The sequence below is a fragment of the Pinus tabuliformis genome, chromosome 3_2, assembly GCF_031772625.1.
Source record: "Pinus tabuliformis cultivar Carrire ecotype Pingquan chromosome 3_2, CPIR1, whole genome shotgun sequence".
Classification (NCBI taxonomy): Eukaryota; Viridiplantae; Streptophyta; class Pinopsida; order Pinales; family Pinaceae; genus Pinus; species Pinus tabuliformis.
In genome coordinates, this window is record NC_142302.1 from 1,243,455,153 (window position 1) to 1,243,467,200 (window position 12,048).

Consider the following 12,048-nt stretch of genomic DNA (forward strand, 5'->3'; position numbering starts at 1 on the left):
CACAAATTCTGGAAATTTTACAGAATGCTGGAAATTGCAGAAATAAAAATCAGCAATAATAAACAGCCATTAAAACACATTTAAACACTGAGATTTTTGGTCAATGTGACCCTGGAAAAACCCCCTACAACTCTTGGGGAAAACCAGTTTGAGAGCTCTTCTTTATTTCTGGAAAATGCCTTTTTACAGTAAGAGAAATATTCAGCAAAAATCAGCAAGCAAACTTTTACAACTTATCTCAGCCTTGCTGAAACTCCGCCTTGCTGAAACTCCGCCCTGCTGAAACTCCGCTGTACAGACTTGCTGAAACTCCGCCCTGCTGAAACTCCGCTGCTGAAACTCCGCTCTGCTGAAACTCCGCTGCTGAAACTCCGCAGCTCACTGTCCAGAAATCTCCCTTGCTCTCTTGCTCTCCTTCTCTCAATCTGCTCATGAAAGAATTAATGACCTTTTCCTCCTTTAATCTAACCCCAAGTGACTTTTGGGTGATCCCTAAATCCAATGGCTGAAATAGATTGAGATCTAAGGCTGAGATTAAATGCTCATTTAAATCTCACTTTTTATTTTTTAATTCACCCCACTTTAATAAAGACCCACTTAGTCATTTATTTCCAAAGTCACTTTTCCTTTCTAATTTTTCATTGACTTTATAAAAGTCACTTTAAAATTAGACTTAGTAACTTTATCACTTAAAGTCACTTTTAAATTAGATTTAACTTTATAAAATTATAAAGTCACTTTAGGAGAAAAATTAAATTCTTTTTTAACACTTTTCCCTAGGCCAAAGATCAAAGCCTTAGGGAGCCACCTGTCCTTCGGTACCAAATTTCAACAAAAATGGCAGGAATGGAAAGGAAGTTTCCATGATTGATGTGTTTCAAGATGATTCACATGTTGCTGTTGATGTGTAGACAAAAGAAGGACCTTTGAAATGGATTGGTAAGAAATGGTTAGAGTTCTTATGCAATTAAGGTTGCATGTCTTTTGAAAATGCATCAAATCAATAGAATGCATTTCTTTGTTAATGGAATGCAAGTTGCAGGATTTTACCAAGAAGGTAAATAGAAAAAGTTGAGTAGGAGACTCACTTTATTGCTGCAACATTATATTCATTTCAACTTCGAAAGTACAATGTGCTTAAGCGAAAGTTGAAGGATGAAATGCATGCATAAGCATGATATGCATGAACACAGGGATGTTGATGATTTCCTTGTATTTGAACATGTATGTGTAATTAACTTGAAGGGTTGATTGCTCTGGGATGCATGTAATGTTAATGTTGACTTGGAAAAAGTTGATTTGGTCTCCAAGATGGAGATAATGATGAAGTGTTTCATCTTTGGAAAAGCATGTAGAAAAAGATGTAAAGACATGCTTGACTTGAAGGGTCAATTGTTTTAAAGGCATGTTTTGTTGGCTTGTTATCTAGTCAATCATTTGTATGCAGATGTAAAGACATGGAGGTGTTCACAAGATGTGAAATCTGTTTCTTTTGTTGAAGCAGGAGTTTAGGCCATCTAGTTGTTGTCTGTAATCCTGTTGTTGTTAACAGTTGTTGTTGACAGTATGTCAAACAGGTACAAATGAAAATTCTATGAAGCAGATGTAACTTCACATTGGTTTGAGCCACCTTAGATCAATGATCAAGGCAGAGAAGTTCAAACTACCTTCTGTGACCTTCTCAGCAAGAGTTCTGTATGAAGTCAAGGAGGAAAACAGTTCTTCCCAGGAGGACCAGCACATCTAGGAAGGAAAGTGGTCAAAGGCTTTGGTTCAGAGGCACTATGCAAGGCAAGTGTATGGAGGCTGAAAGAAGAGGGTGCTGTTACTCTCATTTACTGTTCAGATCAGTATATCAGTCTTTTGGAGACCAAAAGCTTTTTAGTGGGAAGGCGTGATCCAAAATGGATCTAACGTAGACTTTTAAGTCTATGAATTTTCCTCACAGAGGAAAAATGAAAGTCAAGGGATGCTCTTGGAAATAGTCCCATTGCATAGATCTCTTCAATCTGAATCTAATGCAATTTGAATGGGCTAAAATGGACTTCGGATGAAGAAGTTATTGCAAAAGGAAGATTGCCCATTATCCTTAGAAAAAGAGGCAAATCCTTATGAAAATGGGCTTAAGGCTTTATATGCGTTCCTTAAGGAAATTACATCGGAGAAAAGAAAAGGAGTAGACAACAGGCCGAAGGACGCAGCGACATGCGACTGCGATTGCGATTGCAATGATGCGATAAGACATGAACCGTCGGATTGAGAGTCAGATCAATGGACGTGATTTGATCGGTGATCGGCGATCGGGGAAGCTTAAGGACCATGGACCATGGGAGCAGCGGTACTTCGATATGTCGAAATGCCGATAGCCGATAGCTGATACGTCAATGGGCCGATGCACCGATGGCCGATGCGCCAATGGGCCGATGCGCCGATAGCCGATGGCCGATGCGCCAATGGGCCGATGCACCGATGCGCCAATGGGCCGATAGCCGCAGGGCCGATGGGCCTATGTGCCGATAGCCGATGAGGTGCTGATCGGAGTGATCGGAGATCGGGAGATTGACGAATCCCCGATACAAAGGGCCAATGCACATTGTGATATGCGACTTGCAATATGCCGATAAAAGGCAGACCCGATAGAGTTTATAAGCGCGATTTCATAACTTTTGAAATCCGGATTTACGGGATTTCTGTGTATTTCCCATGTATTGGGTTTTTTGGCCATATGCCTATCCGATTGTGATTTGCGATAGAATGGCGGACCCGATGGGTTTATAGATGTGGTTGCATTCCAGTTGAAGTCCGGTTTTTGCACTCGATAGTATATTTCCATGTATATTCTCTATGTATTGGAAATATGGTTATTTCGAGGATTTTGTCCAGGAAAGTGCCCGCCAATTCCTTTGTAAATTGTCCCTGTTCTTGAATCATTTGTGCCACGCTGTAAGTGGGCGTTTTGTAACAATGATGCGTTGTAACAGGAATGCGTTATACGCAGAGAGCCACAGAGCCACAAAGCCAGATGGCCAATCATAGAGCCATAGAGCCAGAGAGCCAGAGGGCCAGTCGAAGAGACAGAGGGATGATTACACATAGAGAAACGGACAGGCAGCTGCAGAGCCGGAAGGACGCCTCACAAAAGCCAGAGAGCACAATTGACAAAGGGAGTTTTTGTCCCTTCAGAGCGCTGATAGAGGCAGAGCCACCGGAGCTTGGAGTTTTGGAATCGCTTGGAGGTCGAGTGAAACCAGAGAGCTCAATTGACAGAGGGTTGCTTGGAGGTCAAGCGAACCCAAAAGCTCATAAGAGCCAAGAGCCAGAGCTAGGAGCCAAAGCCAGAGCGAGAGCCGAGAGCCAAAGCCAGAGCCAGAGTCAGAGCCGAGAGCCAGGGCCAGAGCCAGAGTCAGAGCCGAGAGCCAGAGCCAGAGCTAGAGCCGAGAGCCAGAGCAAGAGCCAGAGCCGAGAGAATAGCAAAGAGATCAAATTATCCACCTGTTGCTGGTGTTTGAAGTGTGCTGAAGACAAAAGAAGGATTCCAGAGACAATACAGAATTCTGAGGGAGTCAGAGAGGCCAGAAGCTCAAGAAGCTTAGAGCACTGACTGAAGGAGTCAAGTCCAGAGAAACCTAGATCTGTCTGCAAAGATTGGACAACCAGCGGGCTAAGATGGTATTCCAAACCCATAGGTTCAGTTGTAAACCAATGGAGTTGAGTGTGGAACTTGTAAAAGAAAGATTACCATAATCCCAGAGAGCTTAGTTGAGTTGACTAGAGCTCACGGTGACGTAGCCCAAGATATCAGGGTGAACTCCATATTATATTGTTGTCTTATGTATTTGCTTATTTGCTGCATTGCATTTACTGTTATGTGTGTTTAAATATCACCAAAATAAATAAACTTAAGGCAACTATACAGTTAGAGGCCAACATAAGCATACACCTATTTCAAGTTCTTTTAATTTCACAAATTGTCAAGCATAAGCTAGATCTTGGGAATATTTAAGCTTTGGAGTGGGAGAGGTTCTTGTAAGCTGACAAGAAGCCTTTTAGTGCCCCATTTCAGATCACACATGTTCAACAAGACTGACCGACGGTGTAAGTGACAAGCGTGACACTCATGATTGATCGTTCATTGATTGAGACGATGCTTGTACAACAATGAATGTGATTCTGTGTGTGAGTGCGACAGATGCTTTTATAGCGAATACAACAAGCATATACGAAGCGAAGACTTTGAACATAACCATAACATGGTCGCAAGCATGACTCAAAGATCAGTATGCAGAGACTTGAATGCAATGAACAAGCAAGGCAGATGTAAAGACTCACACGAGCTCACAGAGTGAACTCGAGTGTGTGCAGTCATCAAGTGAAACTCTTCAAGGGAGGCTCTGAAATTGGTGCAGGCCAAAATTTTGGAGGGTGGTTGTAGCCGCTACAACAAATAGGTTGGATGGCATGTTCAAATCTAGCAATGTAAACCAAGTTCTCTTTCTCAAAAACAAGATGGAGGATATAAAGAAGGGAAGAAGTGAAGACATTCAATCCTACTTCATGAGGATTATGGAGATAAAAAATGATCTTCTTTCGATTGGAGAAGTTATTGCTGATAGGGAGGTCACTCTCATTGCCCTTGGAGGACTCCCTCGTGAATGGCACGTGTTCAACACTACTATTCTTAACAGCGACAAGATTCCAGGGTTTGAAGAATCGCTGACCAGATGTTCTCAAGAAGAAACAAGGATGATGGAAATGGATATGCCTTCAAATAGGAATGACCCTATTGCATTCTTCGCTCATGCTATAAAGAAGAACAATGTAGGTTCAAAGAAGCAATGTCAAGGAAGACCAAGATTCAAAAATGAAAGGAAGGGAAGATGCTTCATTTGCAACAAGTTTAGCCACTATGCTAGGGAGTGTCCTAATAGAAGGGATACACCTCATGATGATGATAGCCACAACAACAACAATTTAGGGGCAGCAACAATCAAAGGAATGGTAGATTCAACAACCAAGGAAAAAGGAATGCTCCCGCTACTCAACATGGAAATGGTCACCCTCCCAAAAGATGAAGAAACTCCAGGTATGATGAATCTAATGTTGTTGATAACAAGCAAAAAGAATTTTATCTTATATCTGCCCTCTCTACTGCCTCTCCTTTGGACACCTTGGGAAATTGGTTGATTGATAGTGGTGCCTCAAGACACTTCATTGGGTATAAGGAAGCTCTTTCAAATTTGATTGAAAAGGATACAAATTTGGAAATTATCCTTGGAGACAATGCTACCTATCTCGTGAAGGGAGTTGGGAATGTTACTCTTCAATTGAATCAAGGTAACACCATTCATCTACAAGAAGTACTATATGTACTTGATCTAAAGAAGAACCTGGTATCTATCTCGGCAATGGAGGACAAAGGATTCAAGGTGGCATTCATCAATGGAAAGGTACATGTGTGGAATAAAAATTTCAAAGATGCATTTACACTTGGATTCAGGGTTGATAGCCTATATCAAGTTGGAGGAAGTCCATTGGGAGCTATGTCTTGCGACACATCACTTCAATCCGAATTATGGCACTGGAGGTTTGCTCATCTACATTATAAGGCTCTACCCGATGTGAGGAAGATGGTGACAGGTATGCCCAAATTTAAAGTAGAACATGAAGGTGTTTGTTAGGGGTGTGCCAAAGGAAAGCATACAAGGGGACCATTCCCCTCTAGTGATAGCAAGACTACCGACATATTGCAATTGGTTCATTATGATCTATCTGGTATGATGCTCGTGAAATCTTTGGGAGGATATTTATATTATGCTAACTTTATGGATGATTTCTCTCGCAAAACTTGGATATATTTCTTAAAGAAGAAGGACGAAGTATTCTCATGGTTTTGTTCTTTCAAAGCTTTGGTCGAAAATCAAACCGGTAATGGCAGAAGTGTCCTCAGACACGTAATTTTATTAATCAAAAAAAATAATTACATAATTTTATTTTGCAAGAGTTTACACCCGAACATCCAAACACTCTTGCAATGAGATATTTATAAGCTCCATGTCCTAACTACCTCTAATTATGGATCACTTATTAAATAACAAGTGTCCATTTACAATAAATGCTATTCAAACCAACTAGCTAACAAATCTCCTAAAATAGAGCCTAAGATACGACACATTTGGAGAGTCATATCTAGTTACAACAAAATACTAATTCTAAATAATTAAACATTCTAGAATAATAATTATTAATTTAATATCTTAAATTAATAATTATTTTATTCTAATTTTATAACCTATGATAAGATTGTATTTTTGGATCATCTAACATTCCCCCCTATGATCCAAAGATACATTACAACAGATACCAAGTTCATCCATGAATTTAGTAAATTTTATTTTTCCAAGCAGTTTTGTGAAAATGTCGGAGATCTGATCTTCAGAAGGACAATAAACTGGCTTGAGGACATCTTTGGCAATAAGAGATTTGATATGATGATACTTGGTGTCCACATGCTTTGTCTTTGAATGAAAAACTGGGTTCTTGGCAAGTTTGATGGCTGACTGGCTGTCAATGAATAATGATGTAGCTTCTGTCTGAGAAATTCCCAAGTCCTCCAAAATTCGGCGCAACCAAACAATTTCACATGCTGCTTCCCATGTTGAAATGTACTCTGCTTCTGCTAAAGAAGTGGCCACTGTAGCTTGTTTCTTACAACTCCAAGATACTGCTGCTGACCCCATGTTCATTAAATAACCCGATGTTGATGCTCGATCATCAATACTTCCAGCAAAGTCAGCATCGGAATATCCACAAAGTACAAAATTTTTAGTCTTTGTGTAAAGAAGACCAAAATCTTTTGTTCCTTGGATATATTGAAGAACTCTTTTGGCTGCATTCCAGTTGTTGTCTCGTGGTTCCTGCATAAAACGTGAAAGAATACTGATTGCATAAGATAGATCAGGACGAGTATTTGTCAAATAAATCACGCTGCCAATCAATTGTTTGTAAGTTGTACTGTCCATCTTTTCCCCCCCTTCAAATTTTGAAAGTTTCAAGTTTTGCTCCATGGGGGTGAGAATGGGCTTGCAATCTTGCATGCCAAATCGTTGAAGAACCTCTGCTGCATACTTACTCTGAGAAATGAAAATATGATGTGGACTTTGAAAGACTTCAACTCCAAGATAGTAGTGAAGTAATCCCAAATCTGTCATCTTAAAACCTGCATGTAACTCCTTTTTCACCTGTGCAATATGATCATCATGGTTGCCAGTAATGATCAAATCATCTACATACATAACAAGAATTACCAGATATTTTCCCTGTTGTCGTACATACAAAGTATCATCAGATTCACTTCGTTGAAAACCAACTTTCTTAAGGTATTCATCCATCTTTGCATACCAAGCTCGGGGAGCTTGTTTTAATCCATATAAAGCCTTGATCAATTTGCAGACTTTATGTTCTTGTCCTTCAATTTCAAAACCTGGCGGTTGGGTCATATACACTTCCTCCTGTAAATCCCCATTGAGAAAAACACTTTTCACATACATTTGATAAACTTTCCATCCTTTCTGAGCGGCCAATGCAAGTGTTAATCAGATGGTGTTCCATTTAGCTGTAGGAGCAAAAGTTTCCTCATAATCAATGCCTTCCTGCTGCGCAAAACCTTTTGTGACAAGTCGTGCTTTATACTTTTCAAGTTCTCCCTTTTGATTATACTTAATTCTGTAAACCCATTTGCATCCTATGGGTTTAACATTTTGTGGACAATCAACAAGTTTCGAAGTGTTGTTATCAATTACTGCTTGATATTCTTCAACCATAGCCTGTTTCCATTCTTTATGTTTTACTGCTTCTTTGTACGTGGAAGGTTCAGTAAAATCATTTGCTAACAAGGCAAAATTGCCTTCACTTCTATGTGCCCTTCTGGTGCCTGTTTTATTCTGCTCATCAGGTTTTACATCTTTCAAAAGTTGAACTGCCCATTTCGGTAGTTGGTGCTCACTTGTTTGCGCTTCTGTAAAGTCTCCATCATTGTAAAGAGGATTAATATAAACTGATGTTCTTCGTTCAGGTGAAGAGTCTGGAGAATCACTATTAGAAGAACTGCTGCTGCTTGGAGATGCGGATGAACTGCTAGAAGACCCAGATGATGTTGTTGATGTAGATGGACTGGATGACTCATCGTCAGAGGAAGGAAAATCAAGTTCATACCAATTTGGTGAAGTTGGTTGACTTTGCATTTTTCCATTTCGTTTACTTCCCTTAGTTTCTAACTTTTGAAGAAGATTTTCAATTTCTTCAACACTCTTACTCTCTGTTTCATAAAAAATGACATCCCTGCTCACAATGAATTTTCCATCGGTCAAAAGACGATACCCTTTCTTCTCATCAAAATAGCCAATCATGGTGCATTTTAAACTTCTTGAGTCAAGCTTAGTTCGTTTTTCTTTCGGAACTAAGGCATAACATACTAATCCAAAAACTCTAAGATGTTTAACTCGAGGTTTGAAACCAAACCAAGCTTCATAAGGTGTGATTCCATCTAAAGAAGCAGTTGGAGATCTGTTTCTTAAGTAGACAGCTGTATGTATTGCTTCTGCCCAATATGTTGGACTTAAACTCTTGAAAGTTAACATGGATCTTGCCATTCCTAACAAGGTGTGATTCATTCTTTCGACTACTCCATTTTGTTGTGGAGTGTAAACATTAGTAAGATGTCGTCTTATGCCATTTTCACTGCAATAAGTTTTGAATTCATTTGAAGTGAATTCTCCCCCATTATCTGTCCTGAGAGTACCTATCTTTTCTTTGACTTCATTTTCAACAAGTTGGCGAAAAATTTTAAACTTATCAAATGCTTCTGACTTGTTCTTCAAGAAGTAAACCCAAGTCATTCTGCTGAAATCATCAATGAATAGTAAGAAATATTTGCAACCACCAAATGAAGTTTGTAGTGGACCACAAACATCACTGTGAACTAGTTGTAGCCGCCTGTTTGCACGCCATGAACTTGTTGGAAAACTTTCTCAACTTTGTTTGCCATAAATGCAAGCTTCACATTTTGCATTTTCCCTTTTGAATGTGGGAAGTCCTTTAACCATTCCTTGTTTCTGCAATTGAGAAAGACTCTCAAAATTTAAATGTCCATATCTTACATGCCATAGTCTTATAGGTGAAATCCCTGTATTCACTGTCCCTGCAAAATCCGAATGCCTTGGAATAATTGTCCCTTTCATCCGTAACAGTTTTCCATCTTCATAACCTGTCATGACTATTTTCAAGTTTTGTTTGACTGAATTAATCTTGAATAAACCATCTTCCATAATCACCTGATGTCCTGCTTGTCGAATCGTGACTAAAGAGAGCAAATTTTTCTTAAAACTTGGTACATACCATACATTGGAAATCATTTTTTCTCTAATGCCAGGGAGAAAAACTTTAACTGCTCCTTTTCCATAAGGAGTATGTTTTGTATCATCAGCAAGAAAAATGGAATTAAGTTGGCAATCTTGAAAATTCCAAAAAAAATCACGTCGACAAGTCATGTGCTGAGTTGCCCCTGAATCCAAGATCCAGGCATCTTCATAGTCACTTCTAAGATGGGATGAAATTTGTGATGTTGGCGAGGAAGTAAAAACATATTCTGAGTTATCATCATCTTGATCATTTGCAAATTGCGCTGAATGCTGCTGAAACTTGGGAATTTTATTAAGTGAAGTTCGACAATCTTCAGCATAATGGCCAACTTTGTTACATCTTCGACACACAATTTGACTTAAGTCTCTTCCTCTTCCTGAAGATTGTCCTCTGCCTCTGCTTTGACTTCTATGTTGAGATTGTCCTCTACCTTGATTATTGTTTCCTTGTCCTTGAAAATTGCCTCTTCCTTGGTTGTTTCCTCTACCTTGAAAATTATTCCTTCCTGAACTGTTGCCTCTATTAAAGTTGTTTCCTCTGCTTTGGCTTCGACCTCGACTTTGTGCTGCTTGATTCTAATTTCCTCTGCCTTTGCCTCGAGAACTGTTTGCTGATGATGATTTTAGAATAAAATAATTATTAATTTAAGATATTAAATTAGAATATTTAATGATTTAGAATTAGTATTTTGTTGTAACTAAATATGACTCTCCAAATGTGTCGTATCTTAGGCTCTATTTTAAGAGATTTGTTAGCTAGTTGGTTTGAATAGCATTTATTGTAAATGGACACTTGTTATTTAATAAGTGATCCATAATTAGAGGTAGCTGGACATGGATCTTATAAATAGCTCATTGCAAGAGTGTTTGGATGTTCGGGTGTAAACTCTTGCAAAATAAAATTATGTAATTATTTTTTTTGATTAATAAAATTACGTGTCTGAGGACACTTCTGCCATTATTGTGGTATCAGAGCTCCAGTAATGCTGCAGTGGATGTGAGGAGGAGATTCCAGCTCTACAAGTTTTTGGAAAACTCCATTGAATTGTTCAGCGAATGTTTTTGTTGAAAAGAAAAGAAATTTTGTTATTTTATTGATTTTAGATTTTGGAAATCTGAAAATCAATTTTTTAAATTATTATCAAAATCGTTGTATTGAATTTCTATTATTTTAGTGCCATATTCGACGGCTTGTCAACCGAATTACCCCATCCTGCACAAGTACTTTCCCATATGTTACTGACTGAAATACCATCAAATCTTGATATTGTGACCTGCCCTTAAATAATATCTTCTCCACCTTCAGCGAATGTGTCTCTCCAGGCCACATAGGATTGTTGAAATATTACAAATTAGTATCAGTCCCATGCGACTTGACTCGAGCTTCGGAAAAACACCCCCTTATAACAGGCGAAATACATCCTCCCTATAACTCCCCGCCCCCTCTGGCCTTAGCGCAGGACAGAGGCCTATTTTCCTCTATTGTTTTTGCAGCACAACCGTTCTTGCTTTCATCTTTGTCTTCTGGTTTCATACGCTTTGCTGGAACATCGAAGACCGGATGAGTATCCTTCGATTCTACCATTATAACTCTGGTTCCTATGCTTCAAGATTCAAGCCATCAAAATCGTTCTGAACTAAGACTCTGAGCTCTAATTCCAGCCAAAATCCAACCTCTGGCACGTTAAAACGTGCAAACAAATATATCATAATCAAACGTGCACTGTTCTTTTGCGTATTATTCATATTACCAAAAACCTCCAGGTGCAGAGATGTCTATGGTGGAGCAAAGAAAGAAACAGGGCAAAATGGAGTCCCAAAGGCGGTGGCGATTGAGGGCAAGCGTTTCTATGGCCTGAACGACCTGAGCGATGGCGGTTTCTATTGTTGAACAGTTATGGAACAATACGTATTGTAAAATCTAGTTGATGCATCTGCAAGGACCGGTGTGAACAGCTGCATTGGTTTTATGTGCGTTTTGTTTTTAAATAGGGTTGTTGAAGCCAAAAGCAGGGTATAGCGCTTGGGTACGTATTTCATGATCGGAATGGTAACTGATCTATGGACAGAATCCGCAGGCTTGTTGAGCTGCTTTGTTTTTTCTTGTTGCAAGCACAACTGCCAGAGCTTCGCCAGCAGAGTAATAGAAACGGTCTTGTTATTCGCCAGACCTGAATACTTCTGAGTGCAAGTTGTAAAGTTTTTTAATCTCTCTGCTAAACGGAACCTTGGCACTACGATTGGCTAAAGAAAGCAAGAAAAGGGATGAAACCGGTTGCCAGTCTTAGGAAGGGCCTCTTTTGTGGGTGATCAATTGTGGATTTTTTCAATACAGCTACAACGAATTTTTGATCCAAATATACATAATTTTATGTAATGTTTTATTATTGGAGTAATAAGGGTCTTGTAATATTTGTAGAATAATAAGGTGATTTGTTTTTTGGAGCATTCAGGAGTTTTATTTGTAATTTGTAAATTGGAGAGATAAGGTGTGTTGGGTAATTTGTTTTCAAGAAGTTCTTTTTTATTTTTCAATTGGGATCATCACATTGTAACTCAAAGTAATTTTGCTTTGGGGGGGTAACTTTTTTTTACCAAGTTTTGCAAGAGCATCATTGTAAAAGTCAAATTT

General features: G+C 39.0%; 1 protein-coding gene across 6 annotated transcripts in view; it reads left to right on the forward strand.

Annotated features, from left to right (window-relative positions):
* Positions 1-12,048, forward strand: part of LOC149185237 (plastid-lipid-associated protein, chloroplastic-like) — a 147,249-nt gene that overhangs the window by 110,786 nt on the left and 24,415 nt on the right. The window contains exon 9 of one of the 6 annotated variants that reach the window (XR_016257360.1): positions 10,390-10,413. The exons of 4 other annotated variants lie outside the window; for them this stretch is intronic. Coding sequence is in view for 1 of the 2 variants with exons in the window: in XM_089417850.1 (XP_089273976.1) it covers positions 10,390-10,417 (28 nt within the window). In the remaining variant the exon portion in view is untranslated. Of the gene's footprint in view, positions 1-10,389; positions 10,433-12,048 lie in introns of those variants that run through there. One more of the 6 variants, XM_089417850.1, reaches the window with a different exon arrangement.